The sequence below is a fragment of the Neofelis nebulosa genome, chromosome 6 (assembly GCF_028018385.1).
Source record: "Neofelis nebulosa isolate mNeoNeb1 chromosome 6, mNeoNeb1.pri, whole genome shotgun sequence".
In the NCBI taxonomy this organism is placed as follows: domain Eukaryota; kingdom Metazoa; phylum Chordata; class Mammalia; order Carnivora; family Felidae; genus Neofelis; species Neofelis nebulosa.
Genome location: NC_080787.1, coordinates 30,532,957 through 30,560,768, shown reverse-complemented (window position 1 = coordinate 30,560,768; position 27,812 = coordinate 30,532,957). Strand labels below are relative to the sequence as shown.

The window sequence follows — 27,812 nt, the reverse complement described above, 5'->3', positions numbered from 1 at the left end:
GTTCCTCAGAGCCCCAAAGAAGGCCCTGACTTGGCCTGCCCCTTTGGGATTTCCTGCCCTTTCTCGTTGGTTACCAGCTGAGAAAGCACACCCTGGTACTTTGTACCCCCAACCACTTTTTCCATTTTGGCCAGTTCTCTCTGCTTGGAAGTCATGCTCCTTAGATAATGGTGGACAGAAGGGGCTTCATTTCTGTGACACCTGGGTCATTTCAGCATGTTTCCTTGTCATTGGTTCTGTAACTGTTCTTCTGGTCTGTCTGAAATTTCTGGTTTTGTGGGGGAGAAAATAAATTTCTCCTTTTATATCTTCAAAATACTCCCCTCTCCTAGGTTAAGGCCAATCCAATGTGGCCTTGTTCTTTGGACTAGAGAACTGGGTTTCCTGATGACCATAGTCTCGAGTTATAAATGAAGTATGTTTATTCATCTTTATGAACAGAAACACAGTGTAATATCTTGACTTTATAAAACCTGCCTTCATGACCTGCTGGTAGTGTCTATGTGAAAGATGTAGGGTGCCAGCTGTGCTGGTCCTGTCAGCAGGTGGACAAGCTGGGGCCCAGAAGGGACTGTCCCTAGAGTCCTACAGGAAGTTAGCAGGATGCAGTGGTACTCAGGGCAGGATGGGTCTCTGATCCTAATGCACACCAGGAACAGCCAGCCACGTGTAACCCCTTACCTTTATTCCTCACATAGACCCTTCCTCACTTTGAGCTTTTTCTTTTGTTATTTAATTTTTTTCCTGTTTTGGAATAGTTGCTTATGGGGACTCCTCAGGGGCTTTTAGCCACCACCTCTGACCCTGAAAGAGTGGATCCAGCTACATCCTAGGGATGTCTGCTGAGGAGGTGGGCATCAGCCAGATCAAGTGGGTACTTGCTTTCATTCTCTTATCTGGTTGCCCTTCTCTATCTCTGTCTCCTCAGGTAACTTGGTGTTCCTCAACAAATTCTGTGGATTTTGTTAAAAGTGGAATTGGTGGGATCCTTAGATAGGCTGAATGAATCAGAATTCCCGAAGGGGACCCTCAGCAAAAGTGTGCTAAAATCACTTCCTCAGACCCGTGTGCATTTTGGGGGGTTATTCAGCTTGGTATCCCTGGGACCCAGTCCACTTCTGGGTACACAAGTGGGTATTAAAAGGAAAAACAGTCTCTCTCCTTGGAATGTAGCCCAGACTGTCCAGCGTAGCCAGACACTTCATGACTGCCCTACCCCTTGAGGTTCTCAATTACTTCCATCACCAAATGGCTCCCAAATTGCTTAAATGAGGCAAGTGGAGCCTGCAAAAGTCCTTTTGAAACACTGAAGAGCACAAAGAAGAACATCCTGAAGACCTTCCCTGGAGATCACGTTCTGACTCTGCCTCAGCAGACCTGCTCCCAGGGCTCACAGCCCCCATCTAGCCCCCAGCTTCCCCAGATAGCTACCCTTCTGGGCCTGAGGCCCACACCCACGCATTCTGCTGGGTCCTGACTTTTCCTGGCAATTGGGAGCTCCTCCCTGGATGCCCTCTATGCCAGCTGGGCCTGGCAGGCCCACGTCCACAGCACCAACATGCAGCCTGCAGCCTCTAGTCTGATGATTTGCTGCCCTTTCCCCAGGGATGCTTACCTGCCAGGTAAGACCCTGATTCCATCTTGAGGAAATGGGTGAGTTATGGCATGCATGGGGGTACCACTATGTTGTGGGTGCCTACTACTGCGGCTGTGACTGGGGCCCTGTCAGCTGAACTGGTAAATTACCACTGTGATCACCTCTGCCAGGCTTCCGACTGTCTCCCCTCAACATGCCCTGCCCCCCAGCTTTCCTGCTTCTCCTCTCAGTTTCCAGAAACAGGGCCCACAGAGCAACCAAATGGCCTCTCCAGTAAGCTCAAGGCTTTGTCACTGACTGTCCTTTGCTCCTGCTCTCCTCACCACTTTGTATGTCATTTCCTGTGCTGTGTCTTCTCATAGTGTCACTGCTGTGCCAGTGCTGCCACATGGGTGAAAGTCTCCCGGGGCCCTGCACCCATGTGTGGGTGTGGCCCCCCCACAGCTCTACCCCCCCATAGTGCTTCCATGCTTTGTGCCAACACCCTTTCTATAGCTGCCACCTCTGCACACTCGCTATGCAGCTTCTGTCTATGACATCACCTCATTTTTCCAGTCATTTTACGTGCTGGATATCATCTCCGTTTTGCAGATGAGGAAACTGAGACTGACAGAGTTGATGAGTCGGGGTGGAGGAGAATGAGCTTCAAACTCTCGCCTGCTTTACACCTAAACTCTTGCTCTTAACCACTGAGCTTCTTTCCCGCAATCAAATGGAAGCTCCACGTGGGCAGAAAGTGTTTCTTGCCCATTTGCAGGGACCTGGGATGTGTGTGGGATGGCCTCCTCCGTACAGGCCCTTCCCTGAAGAAGTCTTCCCCTGGTTCTTTCTGTTACAGTGTCCTCTTAATGTCCCTTCTGTCCCTTGCCACAGTTTGTAATTACTTTGTCAATTAGTTTATTGTTCTACTGTCAGCCTCCCTAAAATGTAAGCTCCATGAGGGACAGAAGTGTGTCTTTCTCATTTACCTCTATCTTCAGGATCTAGCACTGTGCCTGGCACACAGGAGGCACTCAACAAGTATCTGTCGAATGGACACAGGAATGCTTAAAACCAAAGTCAGTATTCCCCCTGCTAAATACACCCGTCCCCTTTCCTATTGCATTGTAACCATTAACACCGCCTCCCTCCCTTAAAATTCTGGTCAGCTTTTAGCTCTTTCTTCTATATTTTCCACACATCATTCATTTCCAAACCTTATTGCTGTCAGTTTTCCCTTTCATGGCCTTCAGATCACATGTACATGGATGACGACAGTCCCCTTCTTTTCACAGACCAGTGTTTCCCTGGCTTCAGGGTCCCTTCTCTCTCTGAGATGTGGCTCATTCTTTCAGAAGCTCTTTGTGACATTCCTTCAGTTAGAAATCTCAATTACTTGCCAAATAAAATCCAAATTCTTTCTCTGACTTCCAATTATCTTTGAAGATTTGATCCCAACCTACATTTCCAGGTTTATTTCCCATTCCTTTCCAAATATTCCCTGCATTCAGGACAAGTCAGATCAATCAGGAAGCCCACATATGCTGAGGACTCCCCTACCTTCCCAAATGTAGAAATTCAATGAAGAAGCATTAATTGCATGCCTACCACATTCCAGGTACTGCATGCTGAACATACACAGCTAAATGCCATGAGGCTGGAGTGGGGAGGTTAATTCACAAGCTAGGTCAGAGACAGCCTGTCTCCCAAGCAGACCACCCTGATGGCTCCCTTGGGCATGGGCAGTCAGGCCTCCTGTCCCTTCTCTGGTCTGGCTGGGCAAGAGGTGAGTAGGAAAGGGCTCTGCATAAAGGTGACAAAACCTGGTAGGAGGAGCTCAGCAGGTGCCAGAGGGACAGGACCTTGATCCCTCTCCCGAGGGAACCAATGTTCCACAGGGAATAATAACCAGGGACTTTGGAGAACCAGCCTGTCCAATATGTGATTTTAGACTGGCTTATTCATAGGGCACTTGGGTGGCTCAGTCGGTTAAGCATCTGTCTCTTGATTTGGGCTCAGGTCATTATCTCACAGTTTGTGTGATCCAGCCCTTCGTGGGGCTCTGCTCTAATAGCATGGAGCCTTCTTGGGATTCTCTCTCTTCCTCCATCTCTGCCCTTCCCCTACTCATGCTCTCTCTCAAAATAAATAAATAAACTTAAAAAAAAAAAACCTGGCCTATTCATTAAGATATAGCTTGTTTACCAAATTCTTGAAATTACAGAACATCTAATTTGCTAGGTCATGTGGAGAATGGAAGATACAGGAGATCCAGACAAGGTTGGAGAGTCCAGCAGAAGCAAGGGCATCCCTGAAGCCACGTAATTCACACAAGTGCTGGGAGAAACACTGTGTTGCCTTCAGCATGCAGGGACAAGAATTCGACCATTTTTTTTCCTTTAAAATCTTAAAAACAGTCCCCAGTAGGCTGATGAGTCTGGAAGCATCCAAGTGGCTGAGACTCTGGTTACCAAAATAAACTGCAGTGCCTCTAGCTGTACACAGAATGGTAGGGGAGACAGTTCCGTAAGCCAATAACGGAGCTCAGTGACAAATGTCATTAGGGGGGACAGTGGAGGAAAAAAAGGAGAAGAGATGAGTACCCATTCTTTCATGGGACAGACAGGGCTCTGCAGGGGAGAGGGTGTCTGGGCTGAGTCCTGCAGAATCATGGAAGCCTTCCATGGAAAGCCGGAGTGGGAAGGACAAGCCATTCCCTCTATTTGGGATGTCCTTCTCTCCATCTGGACCCACTCACATTATACCCATCCCTCAGGAACCAGCTTGGATGCCACCTCTTCCCAGAGCGCACTGCTCCTAAGTGATCTGGTCTTCGAGTGCACTGCTCCTAAGTGATCTGGTCTTCTTTCAAACTCAGGCAGCTCTAGGCTCTTCCCACTGACATGGCTCGGTTCCCCACATCCTTGTTGATGTGCAAGGGGGCTGTACTTGCAGCCTCTTCTGGATGGGAAAGGAACTCTTATCTTACTCATTACCACCCTATCCATACTGCCTATGAATGCCATCTATTCTGCCTGCAGTGAGTGCTCAAGATATATTTACTGAAAGATGATCAGATTCATTGTTTTAAGCTCTTTCCTCTGGTTTGATGAGAACAGGCCTGGAGCTCTATAATTTGGGCAATGGTTCATCATATTCTCTCTTTTCAGGATTTTCCTACTATTCTTTCAAAGTGACAATATAAGCAGTGTAGTTATTCTGCGTGAATATCACAGGAAGTCACATCTCTAACATACCTGCACGTTTCAGTAGTTAGTTTGATCTGAAGAAAACCTTTCTCTCCAATGCCATGCTTTCTGAGTTTCTTACTTATTTGAAACTGCCTATGGAGCTGTATTCAGTAACACAGGAGGTTCTATAGGTTATTTTTACATCACTATTGAGGGCTGCTCCATAAGGTATGGCTTAGTTTTGTAACTAGGAACACAATGTTACTGAATTTATATGAGAAAAACACACAAAGCATCAGTCCTGCTAGACCCTTATTCCTTGCTAATATAGTGAAGAAAGTTTTGAACGAATTCTAAAAATACACAATTAAATTTTCACAAGGAGAAGTGTGACTCTTGCCTCCTCCATAAAAATGCAAAGCTGTTTTGCACAAAGAATTGTCAGATCCGTTAGTTTCATAATACTAGTTTCATAGGTAGCTTAGCTAATTACTACTCCCAAATAATGAAACATTGCAACTATTAATAATTTTAAATAAAATCATTCTTGTAAAATGGCTGCATTGTATCAGTCTAAGTATAAAAATATTGTGGTGATCATTGGCTGCTCCCTCCCTGTTTAATATTTCTGCTGGCTGTTGCAGAGCTCTTGAAGATAAAGCATCTAAAACATAAACAGTCTTCTCTTTAGAGTTCTTCTTTGAATTTATTGCTCCAAATTTCCAGATATAATGGCCATAAAGGCAACACTAAACAGAATCAGAACTAAAGAGAACATGAGCTTTTTTTTAAGGCAAGCTTTCAAAATACACAAATGTAATTATAATTCTTATTTTTTAAAGTTTTAACTTAGAGTATTGTTACAGAATACTGTTCACATGCTAGGTAGGTTTCAGATGATGTGAAATATCACTTGCCATAAAATTGGGTTTCACTGGTGCAGGTATGCATTAACCCTTTCTGGCAATTAAGGTCCTGTTTTAGAATAACATTGTGATGCACTCTCAGAAAAATAAACCTGGGTACTAGGAAGAAATGAGACTATCGCACTGTAGGGTTTTTATTAGTCTTGCCATTACCCACCTCAATCCATGTTTCAAGTATGCATCATTCACTTCTTAACAGATGAGAAAGCTCAATCTCAGAGGTCAATTTGGAAGATCAGACTGATGATTTCTCAATCTCAATTTAACATGTTATATTTATGTGTTATGTGCCAACAACATTAAAGATATAACATTGTGCATCTAGCTTCTTTTAGAGCACATGCAATAATACATTTCAATTTTCCTAATAATGCACCTATTAAACTAAGATTCCTAGAGGAACCGAAATCCTCTACCACTGCACCTTGTAACATGAAAGCACGTTACACAAGGTACAAATGCAATAGATCTAAATGTTCTTTCTCTAATTACTACATCTTGTTTATTATGTGCAGGCCAAAGGGCATTTTTTTCTTTTGCTACATTCCAACTCATTCTCAAACAAAAGGCCAGTTACCACAGGTTATTCTTTCTAAACCATCTCTTCTCTATTTCTGAAGAAAAGTTTATTGCATCTTTCTCTAATAAAGACATTTTTACTGTGCTTCCAAGATATCTCTTAGATGTTACACTCCTAATTCCTCTTTCAGAAAACAGTTCTAACATGCTTTATTTCTTTATGTGGGTGCCCAGTTCCTGGTTTCATAGTTCCCCAAATTCATTTATCAGAGAGCCCTAAAAAGAACACAGTGAACTTTCCAGCATGTCTCCTGGCCAGTGAATCTGAACCTCACCTTATGAAAAAGGTCCTCCAAGTAGCTACCTAGTTATCTGACCTTAGCGAGTCACACTTCCGTGTGGCCTCGGTTTCTTCAGCTGTGAAGCAGCGGGGATGGGTTTCACGGCTGAGGCCTCTCTCGGCGCTCCAGCTCCAAGACTGCAGCCCCTTCCTTTCCCTGTCTTGTTTTGTGGAGCCTGGTGTCGATGAGTGCACTTGTAGCACAAGGAGTTTTAACTGTCAACGCAGCTGTGAGCCCAGCAAAGACTGAAAGGATTACCTTTTTTGCACCGGTGTTTACAACTGTCCTCTGACAGCACTCTTAATGATCAAACTCCATGTCAAGAAAAAAACAAATAGTAACTATACATTAATTTCTTTCTTTTTATAATAAAATTTTTTTAGCGTTTATTTTTGAGATAGAGAGAGAAGAGAGAGAGAGAGAGAGAGAGAGACAGAGAGAGAGAGAGACAGAGACGGTACATGCTCACATGAATAGGGGAGGGGCAGAGAGAGGGAGAAAGAATCTAAAGCAGGCTCTGAGCTGAGTACAGAACCTGACATGGGGTTTGATCGCACGCACTGTGAGATCATGACCTGAGAAAAGTTTAATACTGAGAAAAACTAAGAGTTGGACGCTGAACTGACTGAGCCACCCAGGTGCCCCGATTTCTTTCTTTAAAAATGGGAAGAGGCTCCTTTAAGTGCTGCAACCCTCTTCCCGAGTGTCCCATTGATGGCTTGTGACAGTGGCACCTATTTAAGAATATGTGAGATATGCCACAGTACATTAGTAACCAAGCAGAACCAGAAAGGCTCCAATTCTTCTTTCATTGTAATTTCCAAGTAGGTTAAAATACAAGGACAGAGGGAAAACCCCTCTTAACTCACTATCTACTAATTAAATGTTTTATAGAATTACGGCAGTCTTGTTAGATTGGGGGAAAAAATGAACAAGTGAATGAAACAGAAAACTACCTAGCAACCTTGCCATGCCTCTCTGGGGAGGCGGGACCGGCTCCACAGTCTGTGACAGAACCAGATCAACAATGAAAACTGGTGAGTGGCTTTCTTGGACCCTTCACAGGATGAAAACTAAGCTTGGTATTAAACACGTACATGTTTCCCTTTGAGTACCTTATCTCAATAATTATGGCCATGCTGGTTTCACCACCATTACCAGTGTGCACATTCCCCTTAGATCTAATCGGGCAAGGAGACACTTTGGGGTTGGCTGACTTGTGCCTGCTGCAGCATGTAGGCAGCAGCCCACACTCATCCCCGTGGCTTGTTCTTATCCTGTCTTAGCTCACTCCTGTCATGCAGGTTAGGGACACTTAAGGACTAATTCAAAGAGTCAGGTTGATCTAAAGGAGTGTTCTGGACTGACCTGTGAAGCCCAGTGCAGTTTTCTCCCAAGCTGCCCTATGCTCATGTTCTTCGGTTTGCATTTCTGATTTTTCCAGGCAAGGGACAGAGAAGCGAAGCTTCTGGAACTAACTCCCTTCTAAGATGCTCCACGAGCCTCGATTTCTGGGTCCTGTGTCACCCACACTCTAACTATGCTGTGTGCACACCTCCTTGAAGTAAAAGAGCAGTTGAAGATGTCTGTGATCAGGGTTTAGAACACCTGTGGATCTCTTGCCCAGGAGATCTGAAGCCAGGATGCAGCTGAGGCCAGATGTGTTACTCCTCCTTCATCCTGACCCTGGAGAAAGTGGATGTAAATGCGGGCTTTTACAACGTGGTATATAGGTGTCACTGCTCAGTTTTTAATGTTTCTGGGACCATCTCTCTGCACCTACCTGTTTGTCTTTAGATAGAAGCCATGATCTCTGCCTCATAGAGTTGTAAGGAGGACTAAATGAGATAATGTATTTGACAACCTGTAGATGCAGGCACTTCATAATGACAGAAATCATCCTTCTTTCTGGTCGGAAACAAACAACTGCACAAATACCTCTTTTCCAAGCATGCATTGGCAAAAAAAAAAAAAAAAAAAAAAAAGAAAAAAAGAAAAAAAAAGAAAAGAAAAAGAAAAAAAAAACAAACCAAAACAACAACAAAAACACAAACAAAACCATGAACTCCTATGTCACATGCTCAGCTAGCTATCCTCTGCACTGCACATGATGAGAACCAAAAGCTCCTCATTTTATGTTTCTACTGATAGTGATACAGAGCTCTGAGATATTAATCTGAGCATATTCTTGATAGAACTGGTACATCTGAGATCATTAGGTTTCCTAAGAAACTGTTGTTTTATTTGTTTGTTTGCCAGCTCAGATACTGTTTAAGGTCTCCTGCTGGCTATGTTTTGCTGAGTGTCCTTCCCCTGTTTGTCAGATGTACAAAGGCTACTACACACATATGTACATACACACAGGGGTGCTGTCTTGGCATTCTTCCCAACCTTTGCCAGGTTATCCATTTCTGCTTAAGCTTCCTCTTGGTCTCTCAGGCTTGCTTGCTTTTTATTTTGGCCTTCCAGCTCACTTTTAGTCATTCAGATCGTCAACCCATTGTATTCTTGGCTCTACTGCTTCTTTCCTTGGCTTGTGCCCCTCATGTCAATCTCCCCAGGGGTCCTAATACTGGTCAGACAGATTTTCCCCCTCTGGCCTCATGGCATCACCTTAATGTCCTCAGCTGGTGTCATTTCTCAACCATGCCCTTGACTCATTCATATTATTTGTCTTATTCAAATTAGACTTTAAGCCGCTCTAAGAAAAATATTTAAGTTTTCATTTTTCTATGATCAAAGATGGTGCTGTGCTTACAACTGGTCTTCAGAAACAAGTGCAAAAGACATGAATAAATGGAAAGACATGCCGTGTTCATAGATCAGAAAACTTAACATTGTTAAGATGACAACACTAGCCAAAGAAATCGACACATTTAATTCAATCCTTAATAAAATCCCAATGGATATTTTTGGGCAGAAATAGAAATTCCTACTAAAATTCATACAGAATCTCAAGGGATTGAGAATAGATAAAAGATTCTTGAAACAGAGGAACACAGTTGGAGGTCTTTTCCTGATTTCAAAATTTATTATTAAACTATGGTAAAGTAGTGTGGTATGGGCATAAAGACAGATGAACAGAACAAGGGAATAGAAATCCAAGAAATAAACCCTCACATGTAAGATCAAATGATTTTTGACAAGGGTACTAAGACCATTCAGTGGGGACAGTCTTAAACAAATGAAGTTGAGAAAGCTGGATTTCCACATGCAAAAGAATGAACTTGGACTCTTACCTTATACCATATGCAAAAATCAACTCAAAATGAATGAAAGACCTAAACTTAAGAGCTAAAATTATAAAACTGTCAGAAGAAAATGGGAAAAGTTTTAGATATTTGATCTAGCAATAATTTCTTGAATAGGACACCAAAAGTACAGGCAATAAAAGTAAAAATAGATAAACTGATTATCAAAATTTAAAAATGAACAGAATGGAAAGGTAGCCTACAGAATGGGAGAAGATATTTGCAAATCATATATCTGATAGGGGGTTAATATCCAGAATGTATAAAGAACTCCTACAAGTCAACAACAACAAAATAAACAACCCAATTTTTAAAAAAATGGGCATAAGATTTGAATAGACATTTCTTCAACAAAGATATACAAAGAGCTAATAAGCAAATGAAAAGATCTCAACACTTCTAATAATTATGGAAACACAAATCAAAACCACAATAAGATACCACCTCACATCCATTAGGATGGCTATTATTAAAAAACAAAAAACAGAAGATAACAACTGTTGGTAAGGATGTGGAGAAACTGGAACCCTTGAGCACTGTTGGTGGCAATGTAAAATGGTGCAGCTGCAATGGAAAACAACTGGAAGATTCCTCAAAAAAATTAAAAATAGAATTAATGTAAGATTCATCAATTCTGCTTCTGGGTATCTATCCAAAAGAATTAAGAAGCAGAGTCTCAAAGAGATATTTATACATCGATGTGCATAACAACATTATTCACAATACTCAAAGGTGGAATCAATACAAGTGTCCATTAACAAATGAATGGATAAGCAAAATGTGGTATATACCTAAAATGGAATATTATTTAGCTTAAAAAAAGGAAGGAAATTCTGACACATGCTACATGGATAAGCCCTGAAGATATTATGTGGAGTGAAATAAGCCTGACACAAAAAGATAAATAGAAGATTCCACTTACATTAGGTACCCAGGGCAGTAGTAAGATTCACAGAGACAGAAAGTAGAATGGTGCTTTCTAGGGACTGGGGTGGGGAGAATGGGGAACTACTATTTAATGGGTACGGAGTTTCAGTTCTGTGAGACAAAAGAGTTCTGGAGATGGCTGGTGGTAATGGTGTCATAATAATGTGATGTAGTTGAGATCATTGACCCGTATAGTGGAAGATGATTAACCTAGTTAATTTTGTTATGTGCATTCATCACAATTAAAAAATATTCCTTTAATATTCAACTTAAAAATAAATAAGTCATTACTATACTGAATCTCTTAACTGTCCTTTATCTTTCAAAAAGTGTCACACCAGAACTACTCCTTTAGGTGGTATCTGAACTTTAATTTTTGTATCATCAGCACTTAGCACAGTGCTAGTTACATCATGGGAACTCAATATACTCACTAAAAAAAAAAGAAGAAAAAAGTGCAGGGACGAATATATGAACTCTGATTATTCCCTTCTTAAATTTCTCTTTAAAAACTTATTTATCTATTAACATGCAGTGTTATATTAGTTTCAGGTGTATAATATAATCATTCAACTATTCCATGTATCATCCAGGCTTTCTTAAATTTCTAGGGCTACTCACTCAACTATTTCATGTTCAACTGATACATATATATAATATATATATATATAATACATATACATATATAATATATATTATACATATACATAATATATACATATATATATAAGTTGATATATATCATGTATATTTCTTTTTTTAGGTGAAGAATTTTCCATTTATATAAAATATATTAGTTTCTTTTTACGTCAAAGCCCTTAACATTTTTATTAATTTATTTATTTTTAATGTTTATTTTTGAGACAGAGAAAGACAGAGCATGAGCAGGGGAGAGTCAGAGAGAGAGGGAGACACAGAATCGGAAGCAGGCTCCGGTCTCTGAGCTGTCAGCACAGAGCCTGATATGGGGCTCGAACTCGCCAACTGTGAGATCATGACCTGAGCTGAAGTCTGACACTCAGCCGACTGAGCCACCCAGGTGCCCCGCCTTTAACGTTTTTAACACGGAACTAGAAAGAAGAGTATAATGAATGTCTATACATATCACCCAGAATCCACAATTCAGAGCTTTGTTTTTGGCCACGGTATATGTTACCATAATTTCCTCAGAGTCACAGTCACATCTTTTTGTCAAGTACCTCCCAATGTATGTGTATATATGAGGAGACTGATACAAAGAAGTTAAGTAAGTGGTCAAGTTCACACAAATGGTAAATGGTGGACTTAGGACATCTATCTCCATAACCCTAGGTATATGAGATCTTCCAAATCCATTAGGATGAATCTCTTTATTTTCACATTTATGCAAGTGAATTATTTTAACTAATAAGATTAATTTTCCAACATGACTTGGCCAATTTTCAGATATGGTTAATTAAAATTTTTAGGGGCGCCTGGGTGGCTCAGTTGGTTAAGTGTCTGACTTTGGCTCAGGTCATGATTTCACGGTTTGTGAGTTCCAGCCCCGCGTCGGGCTCTGTGCTGGCAGCTCGGAGCCTGGAGCCTGGAGCCTGCTTCAGATTCGGTCTCTGTCTCTCTGCCCCTCCCCTAAGCACTCTCTGTTTTTCTCTCTCTCAAATATAAAAAATAAAAAAATAAAAAAATTTTCTTAAAGAGAAACAAATGCCAGTGTTTTACTGTCATTGGTATTTGAGTTTTGGAAACATCCTCACTACTGTCTCTAAGCACTCAGTGGGGCTTCTTGAGCCCTGACTATTTGAAGCATGTGCTAAGACATGTGGGGTCTGATGGCAACAGGGCCTCACAGCTGTGCAGTTCGGAAGAGAAAGTTACTACCTCCACAGTCTATTGCTACTTAAGTTGCTAAATTAGACCCAGATTTATCTTTTTTTTTGTCATTGAGGAAGCAATTTATTCATTTTAGAAAAATGTTTTTTGCCCTACTCTATTCTTTCCCCTGTTCCCAAGGCAGATTTACTACCACGAATCACAAATTCAGGCTCAGATGAGGTAGCATCTGCAAAGAGCTTTCTTTGTAAATGTGAATCGGTACATGCAGTAAGGTAGACTGACTTGATTGTAAGAAAATGTAACTTTCTATTTTCCTATCCAGGTTTGGCTCCTGGCTGCACACTGTGACCCCTTCCCTCCATAAAATTGAACTGAGCAAAAGACTAAAGGTCTCTAACATACAGTACACTGTGTTGGAGAAGGGCTGAGTGTTCCTTCCAGTGGTCTCTCACCAGGCACAAGGCACACAGGAAAGACTCACAAGGAAAGACTGAGTCTGGCCTCCCAGAAGACTATGCTAGATGCTTTCTCAAGGGGGAAACAGGTGCAGGTGTGTAGTACTGGGCCCATGGACAGACACGTCTCACCAGGAACCTCTGCTCCATCCAGCATCCCATCTCACTGAAGTCAAACTCCCATTCTGCACCAGGCCATTCACAGAGAAGAAATTTGTTCTGGTGGGGGTGTAAAAAATCCTTATCTATTTATAGCCTATGGTCATTCATCATGATATTGCAAGAGATCTGAATGATTAAAAATACTGAATTAATTCTTTCATTCAATGATTTTGTGTCACGCTATGATGGTGGATATGGCAGCCACACCTCCTGTCTCATGGAGCACATGAGAGCTGTTTCAGCCTGCTCTGCAGAGTGGCTATTTCAGCCCTTCATTTACCCAAATAGGACCCAGGTAAGTGGTTCATCAATGGTGACATGAATCATCCAGCCACACTGCACTCCTCTGGTGAGGAGGACATTCTAGAGGGTTTGGCTTTACCACAGAAGGGAGATCAGGTCCCTGGGAGCCTGGTTCTCTTGGCTGACTCATAGACATCTGACCGGGATGCCATCAGATTCCTGATGAGATGAAGGCCAGACGATGTGCCCATGAGCATGGTGGAGTCTCTGTCTCTCAGTTGTTTTCACAGATAGAGCTGAGAGTGAAGTGTGAAGGGAGACAGAGCCAGGATTGAGCTTGTCTGGCACAGGCCTGCAGACAGAGTCCATTAGCCTCTGTGCTGGAAGTGGCGCTTATGCACTTAGGCAGGTGCTGAAATGAGAGAGCCTGAGCCTGAAGATGCTGGTCAAGTCTCGATATGACAGCTACCTTGTGGATCATAAAAACCAGATGAGCCAGCAGATAACTGCTATATGGTAACTTGTGTCACGATAAAAATGTCAGTTTTCTGTATTATTTTACAACATCGACTAGCTTAGGAATGCTTTCAAGCAGGACACCGATACCCTCCATTGTTAAAAACAGACCTAGGCATTTATTAACTGGTATTCACACGGCTCTTTCACTACCTGAGTTTATGAAGCGAGACCAGATTTCCTGTCCTTAGTATTCCTTCAGGAGCAGCAACCATTTGGGTGCTATAAAATGTTTCCATCAAAAATGATAGTCAAGGACAGGCACCCTAGGCTCCTCACTCCTACCTACTCACTTTCTTTCTCCCTTGAGAGTTAAGCAAAATTCTCTTTTGTTAATTTTATTCTTTACTCCTTAAAGTGATTCCTGTAACAAAGAACTCAAGTAAAAAATCCACATAATAATTATGAGTAGAATCCACCCCCTACCTTTTTCAAAGTATAAGATGAGCTCTATGGGTAGTGAGTGTCATGCCAGCATGGGCCTGGAAACTGGGCTTCTCTCTTCAATTGTGCCTCGTACAGCACTGGGGTCCAACACTTCTGGAGGATTCTCATGGAAGAATTCAGAGGCTGGGTGTCTGAAGGGTATGTGTTTGCAAACAGATATCCAAAAGATGATCTAGGAAATATGGCCCTGAATTCTAAACTGAAAGTAATTGTTTTGAGGGCTCTTTTCTCTTCAGTTGGGGTGGTCCATCATGAACTCACTTTATAAAAATTGTGGTTCTTTATAATGAAGATGTACATGACGCTATCTCTTTATGGGGACTTAGGGGAAAATATCAATTATTAGCCAGCAGTTGCTTCTCACACTTCACCTGGTTCACTGTTTCAAAGCTGAAGTTAAATTTGTGCAATCTTGTTATATTTACAGTGTTTACACCTGGACTGAAGAACATACAGTATAGTTCTGCTGACTGCTGGCCAGGACTCCCTAAGCTGCACCACAGAGCCCAGAAATATAATCACCTTGTGTGAAGGTGGGAATTCATTATAGGCATTATGGGTCAGGTGGAAGACTTGACTTCCATTTTTATGCAATACTTCATGTACTTTATGATATACTAATTCATATCAAGTCTACTGATCATGAATAAAAAAGTAATGTCTTTGAATGATTAATTTTTAAAGAATAAAAGAGCAAGATTAAAAAAATATAGCATATATGTTTATAATCCTTCATCTCAAAACCATAGAATCTGGAACACTTAAAGCACCTGAGAAACTGCGTGGCTCAACTTTCCTCTTACAGACCAGTGACTGAGGCACCAGCCCCAGAGAGGTCAATGTCTTGACCACAGTCACCTTGGCAGCATGGTGGTGTCACCCCAGCCAAGCCTATTGTTAAAATTGTCCAAGGAATGAGGAAGGCTTGAGAGTTGTCTTCTAATATCTGAAAGACTCACATGGGCAAGGGATTGGCATTGTTTGGGGTAGATAAATATAGAAGTTATATGGAGGCAGATTTTAGTTTAATAGAAAAAAAATAGCTTTAATGGAAAAGAAATAACAGCTTTCTGACAGAAAGGGCCACCTTGTGACCTAGTGACCAACTCCTCATCACTGGGCAAAACAGACCCTGCTTAGCCTTTGTGGGATATGTGAGCATTTGTACATTGGGTGGGAGGCTGGAAAATCCCACTGCTGGGCTGGGTGGGAACATGGGAGATTGCACACTGGGAGTAACTTTGTGGCAGACTTTTATTTTTTTACAACTTTATTACCCCATATTTTACGTATCATATAATTCACCCATTTCAATTGTACAATGCACTGATCTTTAGTTACTTGAACAAAGTAAGCAATGTTGCCATACATCAGTATGGTATATTATACTATACTGAGGTGTAGTATATTATCACCTCAGTTAGATCCCACTAGGACAGCTGTTTTAACTAAAGTACCATCTCTTGGGGCACGGCTATCTAGTGAGGGGCCACCTCACCCACACCAAATCATGGTGGTGTGTATTGCAATCCGAGCACCTTACTGTGAGTGGATCAGATGCTGTAGCAAAGAACAAGGGCAGGAAGGAAGGGCTGGATGGAGAGGAGGAGATTGGCAGGTAGGTGAGAGCTCTGGGGAGGTCAATGTGAGCCCATGGGTGAACCAAAGGGCTAGTGTTGTGAGGTGGCAACAAGATAAGAGCATATTCCTTTTCCACTGGTTCTCCTCAACTCTGTATAAGATTCTAGTTATAATAAATCTGTTTAAAGTAGTGGACACTTTTACTCTGACAGTTTATCATAGCAAACTTTAGAGGCCTTTAAGAATAAATCACTTGAAAAAAGAAACTGAAGCTAGCTGCTAGCAAAAATAGATTATCATAATTGTAAAGTCCATTTTTTAAACAGCACCATCTATTTTCAAACCACTTTATTTCCCTAATGAGTTAACATATGTTTACCAGAAAAAGGGAGTCCTCTTAAACTCAGGCTCCCTGTGGTGCATCCCCAAAAGAAGTATCAATGCCTTGGACACAGACATTCTGTGAGAGCAGAGTTTGGCCCCATGCCCACACTATTCCTCCATCCCGAAGGACCTGCTTGTGTTCTTAAGGCAGGTACTTAAGTAGCACCTTGAAGAAAATAACATGCATGCTGTTTTATGTATATGCTCACACTTCCTTGCTTAAGTGTGCCTGGAAAGCCCCTGATAATCATATCTGGAGCAATCATGAGAAGGGAAAGATAAAGCCACCAATCCATGTGCCAATTAAAATTCAAGGGACCTTAATGGGATTGGAATACTTTTTTTTTTTTTTTTTTTAAGGTAAAGCCTAGGATTTCAGCTTCAGGACTTCTGAAAATCTTGAGAGTGAATTCTTCATACAAAACTTTGAAGGTTGGGGCTCATAGTATCTTTAGGTTTACAGTACCCAACATCTAAACAAAAAAAGAAAGAAAAGAAAAAAGAAAAGAAAACATCAACTATTCAGAAAAACTAAGAAAGTCACTTCTGCTCTTGAAAACAATGAAAAGATTGCACATAGTATGTATTTCTCCAGAAAGTCTTATGAGGAAAAGAATGTAAGGGGTCATGAGTGGTACTTCTAGTAGAAAAAAATGAAGATGAATGTTAATGAATGAAAAATATGTAGGAATTACATGTTTTTTTTTTTTTTTGTTAGAGTTATCAGGTGTAGAGTGTGACCAAAACTGTAAGCTGCGGGACACAGTCTGTTCTGTTCACTTCATCGATCAGATGGATAAGAGCCACATCTCTAACAAGGCTGGGAATGGATTCATTCTATTTTGATTACTAGCAGCCTAGTCCCTGAGTTCAACCTACCTAATTGGTTTGTGAGATATAAGTAATGGAACATTATAGAAGACAGTCACAAATATAAAATCCAAATTCCACTATAAAGTCTTTTTAAAATAGACATGACCACAAAGAGGGGTGCAAGAAATATTCACGAACAACACCTGGAATCTTTCAGAGCTGCCTGGAAGACAAGTATATTAGGAACTCTCATTCTTTCCAGCACAGTTCCAAGGGTTTGTAAATAAATCAGTGCTGGCCACACCATATGGCCTCCATTTTCTCCCATCTTGACCTTGAGATATGGCCTGAGGAGACCGCAAGTCCCAGCAAGCAGTTTTCAATCTATGTCTGAGCAGCACCACATAAAAGATGAAAGCAATTACAACAAGCACCATTTGCAGCAAATACCACGATGCAGTCCTCTTGGCTTCTGGAAAATTGCTAGGGAGCCCTGTAACTGGCCTGATATTTGGGCACAGGCCTCACTGACATCTTTTTCAAATTATAAATCCATTTGGGCTAAATTCTCATGGGTTGTGCCTTAGATCCCTGAGTGGATTGCACAGCAGGTGCTATTAGAACCTAGTCGTAATCAGTGAGTGATGGTCCAGGAACCTGGGAAGGTTCTAATAATAAGCGAGGACTATCATCAGAATACTTAAACACTTAACCAGCTTTGCATCTTCAAAGCACTTTACAAACATTAATTAATTAATATACACTATCCACCCCTGTGATGTAGTTAAGTATTATTATCTCCACTTGACATATAAGGAAACAGACAGGTTAAGTGGCTTGCTTGAGGCCACACAACAAGCCCAGAGTGGGTCTGGGAACGTAAATTAGAAGCACCTGATCCAAACTCGCACCCAGGTGTGCTAGTGGTGTAGTCAGCTGGCTCACGGCACTTCCTGAGCCCTTACTGCCCAGGAGCAAAGAAGTGCCTCCGTCTGAGGGCGTGAGGTTGCAGCAGACCTGCTGACAAACTGTCAGAGGAGGCAAGCCCTCAGGCTGTCTATTGGACCCTGTCCCACTCCACTGGAGATGCCACTCCTTGATCACTTTTTGACCCAGAATAGAGTTTGTCTGAGAGAGAGAGAGAGAGAGAGAGAGAGAGAGAGAGAGAGAGAGAGAGAGAGAGAGCACTGAGTGAGAGCCACGCTCTGGCTAATCCACTGCTCTGTCCAGCTGCAATGGGTGGAGGAAGGATGGGGGCCCTCTGCTTCTGCCTTCCCTCACCACACTGGAAGTGCACTAGTGGCTTGGTTGGGGGAGAATGCTCAGGCCGGCCAGATAGCTGGGAAAGTGAGCTGTCATATCTAAAGGGTGGGTTACTGAGGGAGGAAAAAATGGAGGAAAAGAGAACACATGGGCAGGAGGAGCCTATCATCTAAGGGTGATCAAAACCAACAGCAACAGCAGCAAAAACCTACACCGGGGAAATGGTGGAGAACAGTGATAACTGAATGAAAAACTACGTCAGTGGGAATTGTGAATTGTGAGTGGCAAATTGCTCTGGTGACTGAAAGTGCTGGGAAAAGGCGGAAGAATTGCATCTGGGAAGAGGAAGAAAGAGAACCAGCAATTCTGGAGTGCCTTTTGTGTATCAGTATTCACTGATTTAATCTTCAAATCAACTCCAGCACATGAAAACATTGATTTTTATCCTCATTTTAGGAATGGGAAATTGAGGTACTGACAGTCAATTTTCTGGAGGAACTGGAATTCAAACCAGGTCTGGCTGACAGTGATGACCCCACACCACTGGAAACAAGGAAGGACTCTGGGCATTTCAACAAATAAAAGGGCAGGAGGCTTCCAGGAACAACTGGGAGACAGTGGAGGCTTGGGAGCGGCTGTAAAGTTGACAGTGGCACAGTGCTGGGGGCTTGATTTTGAATTCGGCAATCCTGCAGCTGCGAGGGACTTGAGGACAGTGTGAGGGAAGTGCGGAGGCTGCTTAAACTGTGTCGGCGTAACTCACTGGAATATCCAGAGAGCATTCAAGTGGATGTCACATCACTTGGCTTGTGTTAACTTATACATACCGTCTTGAGAGTCAAGGAAAATGTCTTGACTTTTTAATTGAAGGAAATCATCCCAATGCTTCTCTGGTTATTTGATGAAAATAAAAATTTGGGGAATAATCCTGAATACCATTTCCTCTCTCTCCTACCAAAAGGCCCAGGGCACTGAGCAATGCTACTTTGGGGCTGAATGGATGTTTGTTGAATGAAACACTGAATGAGGACTCAGAAACCAAACTTTCATAGTCTACAAATCCTCACAAGACTGTCAGAGTAAGGACAGAGGTTTGCATTTATTTATTTTGCTAAAAGCTTCATACTTCTCCCATCTCTTGATATTGTGAGAGGTCTGGAACTTTCCTCTCAAATATATTTCCTTATATGACATGCTTTTCCACGAAGATGTAAAATTTCTTATTTTCATAGAGCTCACTGCTCAAATATGGTATTGTAGCTTTTCTTAGCATCTTGCAACTTTTCTAGAGTGTGCATTGGAAAAGGAAAGAGAGAGAAATTCAACTTGAGATGTCTTTGAAACCTTTGTCAGGGATATTGGGAACTGATGGGAATCGAGGATGTGGAAACTCTTACAGGTAGAAAACACCAAAGTAGAGATGTGGATGTTGCCTCAGAAAAGGTGGCCACTGCTTCCCTTTATGAAGCCAGTCCAAACTGTGGAACCCCTCCACCAAAGCACCCCCAAATTTCCTCTCGTTCTGACCTATTTAATTGAACTGCCCCCTCGCCAATTTCCTAGAACAGCAGAAAACCAAGTCACTTTCTCCCTGCTTCCACTAATGCCTCTTACAGAGTTCTTCCCACAGCAGTTCGATGTTTTTATGAACACAAGTTGCACTGTGGCATTCCTCCTGCCAAAACAACCCCACAACTCTCTGTAACTCCCATATGCTAGAACCCCAAATGCTAACAATAGCCTGCGTTGCCTTATGTGACTAACTCCTGACTATTTCCCTAAACTTCTCTCCTCCTCCAGCCCTTTCTCATTCTCTCAGGCACACTGGTCCCACTGCTGTTCCTTCAACTGGCAAAACACACAGCGCCTTTGCACTCATAGAGTACCCTTCTTCTGAAGATCTGTGTGACTTGCTCCCTCACTTCCTTTATGGCTCTGTTCAAATGTCTTTTTTAGAGAGGCCTTCTTTGATCACTATTTACCCCACCGTATTTTCTTCATAGCACATCTCCCCTGACATATTCAATTATTTATGTTCTGTGCCCTCCCATTAGTATGTAAGCATCCTATGAGGAGGGAATTTGCACTCCCAGGGCCTTACAGCAGTGCTTGGTACCCAGTAAGAATTTGTTGGATACATGTTTAATATTTGTATGTACCACCTGTTATAGTTTCCTTACAATAATCAGGCTAAAAGTTGCTTACAAATAAAAAAAAATAATCCATAAAGATTTTACTTTGGTGATTCTTTTTGTCAAATTAATTTCTTAAATGTTGCCCCTACTCCAAGAAACCAAGTTTGCATCTTAACAATTGATTTTTAAGATCAGGAATCTGCTCTTTGCTACTTGAATCTTGTATCAGCCTTTGGCCAAAACCAACAAAAGTCTGGGCCACCTTTGGCCACAGCAATTTATGAGTCACACGTGCATCTCCTTTATCCCTGTGACCCCTGCCCCACCTGCCAGCTCCCCAAAAAATCCTATTGTTCAGTGTCATACAGAGTAATGTTGAGGTGCACTCTTATGACTTCACTACTCGCTCACATGGAAGGTTGGGAGTTTTCGCCCCTAGTGAAGAGGAATCATTTCTCCTAGAGGGGCCTTAGATGAACGAGGGTCCCATTCTCCTTAGAATTCTCACTCCACTATATATGGCCCTACTTTTGCATTTACAACACGGACAACCACATAAAGTTGAAAGTGATGCTCCTTTGAGTGTAAGCCAGAGATGAATAAAAAGTGGTTTAATGTGTGACTCTGCCAGTACTGAAGGGTTTGAGCCTCATGTAAACTTTCGCTGATCAGCTGCAGTTCTGGTCTAATAATTAAGAGAAAATGTTAATATTTAATACTTAAGCATAATATTTAATTTGGAAAATACTGGTACAGTAATAAAGAGGTTGCACATATGGGTAGAGTTTTCTTTACCTCATTGATATTGAAGGTATAGGGCAATGAAAACATTTTGAAATTAAAGTTAAAATAGTCCCAACTACAAAATTAACAGGTTTTAGTTCAATAGTATTCATCAGGATCACTTATGCATGACATATGTGCTGTGTAAATAAATATATATATCCTTCTACATATACAGTTGGCTTTCCACATCTAGAACTCCCTTGAACAGAACATGATTCATGGAATTGGCAGTTGCTAGTTTATCTTTTTCCACTGTCTTCAAAGGTGGCTTATGCTTTTAAATGCACAAAGTGTATAATCACAATTACTTTAAAGGGTTTCAATCCCATGTGTGAGAGAGTTCCTAGGCCAGCCTAGGAACTGAAAGTGATAATGAAATATTAAAATAAGACGGAAATGAAGGTAGACCCTGGCTTGTTAGTGCAAAGAAGATACTTATCTCAGGTTCACTCTATACATTACTTTCTCCCATTTTTCTTAAAGGGTAGGAATGCGTATCTGATAAGGATATGTATATGTATAGAGCAGGGTTTTGCTGTTGTTTTGGTGTCTAGGTTTTCCTCTTTTAGTGGAGATGTGCTTTGTCAATGGCTATTGAGTTGTGACTGAAATAGAGCAAATTGAAGAAGGCAATGACAGGACGATGGAGAAGGGGGAGAAGACAATACATGTGTCTTGCTTCACACAATGGCTACAGCACTAGAAAAATAGAACTTGTGTATATATACTTATGTCTTTTTTTAATGTTTATTTTTGAGAGAGACAGAGTGTGAGTGGGGGAAGAACGGAGAGAGAGAGAGAGAGAGAGAGAGAGAGAGACAGACTCACTCCCAAGCAGGCTTCAGGCTCTGAGCTGTCAGTATAGAGCCTGGTGCAGGGCTTGAACTCATGAACTGTGAGATCATGACCTGAGCTGAAGTCAGATGCTTAACTGAGCCACCTAGGTGCCCCTGTACTCATGTCTTAAATGTAATGAGGAATCTTGCTCTCTGAAAAAGATCTTACTGAGAGCTAAAATGATAACCATTTTCTAAATATCATCCTTAATTTATTTGGTAGGTTTGGATTTGCTATATCAAGGTCAGTCATGTAACAGGTAGAATATTTCCTTCTGGGGACCTTATTTCTAATTTCTAATGTGACCTAGAGGAGTTAAGCTTGACCTCTGATCATATTAACAGGAATCAGCCAAATGGACCATCAAGGGAGGAGTGATAATGACATGTACATTCAGGTAGGACTTTGAGTCCACAGAAGAGCTTTCATGTATATCATTTTTGATTCATAAGCCATGGGGGTAAGTATGTATTACATTAAGTAGATTAGGCATCTGTTCCATATTACAGATAAACAAACAAAGTCTGCATGAATCCCCTAAGGTCAAGCAGCTATGAGATCCTGGAAGTGGGACTCACACTCTGGCCAAGGTCCCCTCACCTGCACCACATGTGCATCTCTTTCTCTACCCTCTTGATTTCACGCTGTGTGTCTGGTGGGCTCTGACTCCTCTTCTCTTGGTCTTGAAGACGCACCAACACCAAGAACATTTCACATTTGTGGAGCAAATATGGTAAATGTTAAGCATCAGAGAACTCCTCTTCCCATTCGCACAGCCTTATTGTACTACAGGTAAATCTCTGCTGTCATTTACTTTTTGTCTACCTACTTGTTTATATTAAAAAGAAGTTCTTGAAAATCTAAAAAGTTTACAGATACTCAGTGATCCAAAGGTATGCTCAAAAGACTCTAAAGGACCTTAAGCAACATGAATTTATACTTATACAGTGAGCTTTTTATGTTACAGAGTTGTGGTTGATAACAGAAGGAACTGGGTACCCACAGAATGCACAAGATCTTTGGCGTAATGGGGTACAATTTGAATCAGTCCCTTGCTGGACGAGTTATGTAGTAGGCATCTCCTATAATGTCTTATAGCAAATTTATGACACATTTACATTTTTTGGTCCCCAGTGTCACAGTGTCTTTGTAACCTTGGCACAAAGTAGTTAACCGGAATGATGGTGGAGATCTGGAACTAACTTTATCTCTTCTTTGCCAGTATGAACATGGCTGGCAATCAAATCTCCTAGTTGGTTAGCAACCATTTATGGAGCACCCTCTGGGGGAAGGGTGCTGTGTCTTCTGTTGAGCACAAGTATTCTTAGACTCCTCACAGAGCAACAAGGCAAGGCCAAGCTAGATGCATAATACCAAAGAGTAGCTTATTTAAAGCTGTGCCTACTCTGGGCCTCTGCCATTGACTCAGCAAGGATGCTTGTCTTACAGGGGCCCAGAGGTGGGGTGGAGATGGAAGAAGCAAGTCTGCTCAAGAAACTGCTAGATGGCTGGATCCAGATTGATCAAAGTCTGCCATTTTGCCTTGCCCATCTGGAACCATAATTCAAGAATGAAATTGCCCTAAGTTTTCTCCTCCCCACCATTAAATTCCATTCAATCATAGTAGGCAAAACGCAGTCACGCTCAAGCAGCCAGATGTTATCATTACAGACCTTTCTTTATAAACCGATGCTGAAACTTGAGTGGTTGATGAGACCAGCTAAGCAGTTGTACCTTTGACCCTACTGCATTAAACTTGCCCTATCAATTTAAGCTTAGTATAAACACCATTTCCCAGAGCCCCTCATGAAGTCAGCAGTGAGAAGAAGCTGACTAAGCCTAAACATTTTTTAACAGCAATCTTGTCTTACAACACCAAGGGGATTTGCTGGGTATCTGGGGCTTTATAAAACCATATGAACATGCTGAAAGAATTAAAGTCCTTTAAAAATGAAAAATTGATGGTGACAGTCCTTCTGAAGACCAGTTGGTATAATGGCAGCATAGGAATGGGTATGAGAGTTGGTCTGAAACACTTCTGAATTTTTTTAAGTGATATATTTTTATTAGTTTTTCTTCTTTCTCAAAGGTTTACTCCAAGGTGGCCATTCCAATAAAGAATGAAAAAGTGTGTCCCAGTTATCAGCAACTTGGACATTTAAGAGCCACTGAACATATGTATTGTCCTGATTAAGTTTCTTTCAAATGGATATTGGGATCCTCTCCCCATTCAAGCATATTAGTGATATCCTAATTTTCCACAAATCTGCTTGTAGCTGACATTCTAGTAAAGCTTCACCTGTATACATGCCCAGGAAGAATGAAGGTAGTTACCACTACATTGTTATTTATTTATTAATATTTCAAATGAATGAAACCTAGATGTTCTATAAAATATAAGAGTATATTTATGACTTATTAAATATACTTCAGTGTAAGGCTATTTCAAAAGAGAAGATCAACCTTCGCAGTGTTAATTTTTTCTGTATAAAAATATTATTCAGTCACTTTGTGGCTTAGCTTCCAAATAAGTAGAATACTGTCCCTTTCTGTCAAAATGCTAAAATTGTACATTGGCAAGCAAATACATGCATGATTATAAGATTTATGAACTCTAATAAAAATTACCTTAAAATGTTTTATCAATGAAATAAAGCTATATTTAAATTATAAATTCTAAGTTTTAAAAAAACAGGCAGGAAATGTAGTTATTTTCAGAGACACAGGGTAAAAAAGGAACCCAAACGGGGAAAAAAATACTATTAACTTAGAAATAAGGTGTTTTGGAATATGTGTTGCTTCTAGCAAGGTTTCATCTGATTATTGCAAAATCAAGCAAGTACCAAGGTTATCAGCTCAGGACCATAAAGCCAGTGAGTTATCAAAAGGGATTTACATGTGGACCTCAATCACTGGAATTAGTGAAGAGTCACAGATTTGAAGGGAATACATATCTTACTCAAATTGATATTATCAAGAAATCAACTAGTCAAGGGAGAACTCTCCAAAACCTTAAAATCTAATACTGAGGTCAAAGAAACTTTGTCAAATGTCTTGGTAGCCTGATTAAAAGAGTCATTCTAATTGTTTTCTTTTCTTCAGAAGGAGGAGACAGAAGAGGCATTTATTTCATGGGATAAACAGATGAAAGATTGGGAGAGTTGGGATCAAGGCTTGGTGCTGTCACAGCCAGGTTTTGGAAGTTTCACAAGCCTCTTTAGGTCTTTGCCTGCTCATCAGGGAGTGTGTACTTCAGAGGAGATGGCATCTCCTCTTCTTTCAGGCTCTGGGACACAATTCAGAATTCTATGATCTTTAAGATTATTCTCATCTTTAGGATTCAGCAAATGTATGAAGCATTTATTTAGAGAAAAAAAATGTACTTCGAGAATAACACCTCCCTCTGTCACTTAAATAAAAAGAAACAATATGCATTGTTTCGCTATTTAAATGGGGGTGTTGAAAAATGATGTCATCACCTTCCACCACACTCCACAGTGAACTCATTGGAAGCAAGAGCATTGCCATCAAGAGCTGTCATGACCCGTCCTATGATAGCCAGTTTATGGCAGAGACCACAGAAGTTGCCCATGGAAGGCTTGGTGGGCTTCTCGGGAATGTCTCCTCAGCTTTATTAAGGAGTGGAAAGATTGAACAGAACTTTTAGACCCATGAAATCTTCAGGAAGAAGAAAATGCCTGTTTGACCTGACATGAGAATGAGGGAGCCTACCGCAGTGCTGGGTGGCCTTCTAGGATTGCAGGGTGAAAGGCTGGTGGCTTGGAAAGGAGAAGGTATTACATGTTTGAAATGAGGACCAGAGGCAGGAAGGGATGCCCTGGGCACAGCCATTGTATACAACTTTCTGATGCAATACTTTTCTTGCTTTGATTTGAAAGAGCTATTTTAGTATGAAGGGTTTCTGTTGGCTTGCTTTTTCCACCTGAACTAAAAGTGAGAGGAGAATGCCTAGGGAAACTTTGATCAAGCCTTTCCGACTTCATGTAACATGGGCTGGATGAGGGATTTGTAAGTTTCTGAGGCATCATGACTAGTAACTGATGCCTTGTTTTTCTTAATTAATGAGTAGCTCAGATATTTCAATGGAATTGGTTTATCCATGTGAAGATAAGAGAAAAAAAGTACACTAATGTGAAAAACTAGACTATTTTCTAACTTGGTTTATAATGAAAAAGTACATTTAAAATGAGGAAAATTAAATAGACTTATATTCCTTAGACATAATCTTCCTAAGGTAACAGTTCAGTAGTAAGAGAGATAATCATCTTTGTGTCTTTTGTCTTCAGTTGTATTTTTAGTTTTCATTCTGCATTCCATGATTCCAAAAGCTGAAGTCATCTGCAGGTCAAACCATGGCCTGGGGTGAGTACCTCGTACTTCTTAAAAAAATGTGTCTTCATTCTGAAAACATGAAAACTCTTGCTCTGAGGTTGGATTCAATGAACCACGCCTCTTACAAGTTGTTCATCTTTCCTTGCTCATCCAGGCGGACTTTTGCTCAGTTTTGCTGTCACCACATAGCTGCAGGGCTTTTTGAAATTCTAGGCAGTGAAGCTCATTTCCATGTTGCTCATCTCCCAGCAACCACGGGGGCCTTCAGAAGGCGTGAGTCTAAGGACTGGGGGCAAAGATCTGATGGCGGTGTCCTGCAAACCACAGTAACCCACAAAGGCCCCAGCACATAAAATTTGTCCAAGGTGTTAATCAGCCTCACTGAACTCACCCTTCCTGAGCAACCTGTGACCTACAAAGATGCAGCTTGTTGGAGCCTGGTAGCAGGCTTATCACTCTCGTTTATGAGTTTTCAGACACATTCATGTTGGTGCATGTGTCTAAAAATCTGCCTCTCTCTCTATGCCCAGTTCAGAGTAAGCAAGCGACCGAAAACAAATTTTCTGTTAAGTTGCTCTTCTATAGGGCGCCTGGGTGGCTCAGTCGGTTAAGCGTCTTGACCTCTGCTCAGGTCATGATCTCGAGGTTCGTGGGTTCAAGCTCCGCGTTGGGCTCTGTGCTGACAGCTCAGAGCCTGGAGTCTGCTTCGGCTTCTTTTTCTCCCTCTCTCTCTACCCCTCTCCAGCTCCTTCTCTGTCTCTCAAAAATAAATAAATGTTTAAAAAATTTTTGTAAAAAGTTGCTTTTCTATGAAGTGCCATATTGACGAGGAGGTGAATGGCTTGCCACTGGGATCAGGCCAAAAGCAACACCACCAACACTCCATACTACCACTAAAGACTCCTGATAAAGGGCATTATTTATTTTCTAGCTTATAGTCACCAATGTATATACATGTAAACCCCTACGTAAACAGAGACACTAAATGAATGATATCACTCTGATGATTTAAGAGGCAAGCATTTTGTGTATTCCTGAATGAGATAAATTAAAAATAGGCAAAATCACAGACCCAACACCACCACATAGTTCCTTATTGTATTTATACAAAAGAGTGTTCTGCAGTGGATTTGACAAATGCCTAGTAGTCACCCAATAAAAGCACATTTGGGTATGGCTTTATGGATGATGGGTATGGGTTAAAGGAGGTACTGGCAAATTTGAAGCCACTGTTATGTTGTATTTTCCAAAATGATAAGGGTGGTCTGGTGTCCACATCATGACGAATGAATGA

General features: G+C 41.3%; 1 protein-coding gene across 4 annotated transcripts in view; it reads right to left on the bottom strand.

The window, feature by feature from the left end:
- Positions 1–27,812, bottom strand: part of GMDS (GDP-mannose 4,6-dehydratase) — a 639,676-nt gene that overhangs the window by 19,701 nt on the left and 592,163 nt on the right. The window contains exon 10 of one of the 4 annotated variants that reach the window (XM_058733196.1): positions 14,355–14,489. The exons of the other annotated variants lie outside the window; for them this stretch is intronic. Within the exon in view, the coding sequence (XP_058589179.1) occupies positions 14,370–14,489 (120 nt within the window). The 3' untranslated portion in view covers positions 14,355–14,369. Of the gene's footprint in view, positions 1–14,354; positions 14,490–27,812 lie in introns of those variants that run through there. 4 annotated transcript variants of the gene reach the window in all.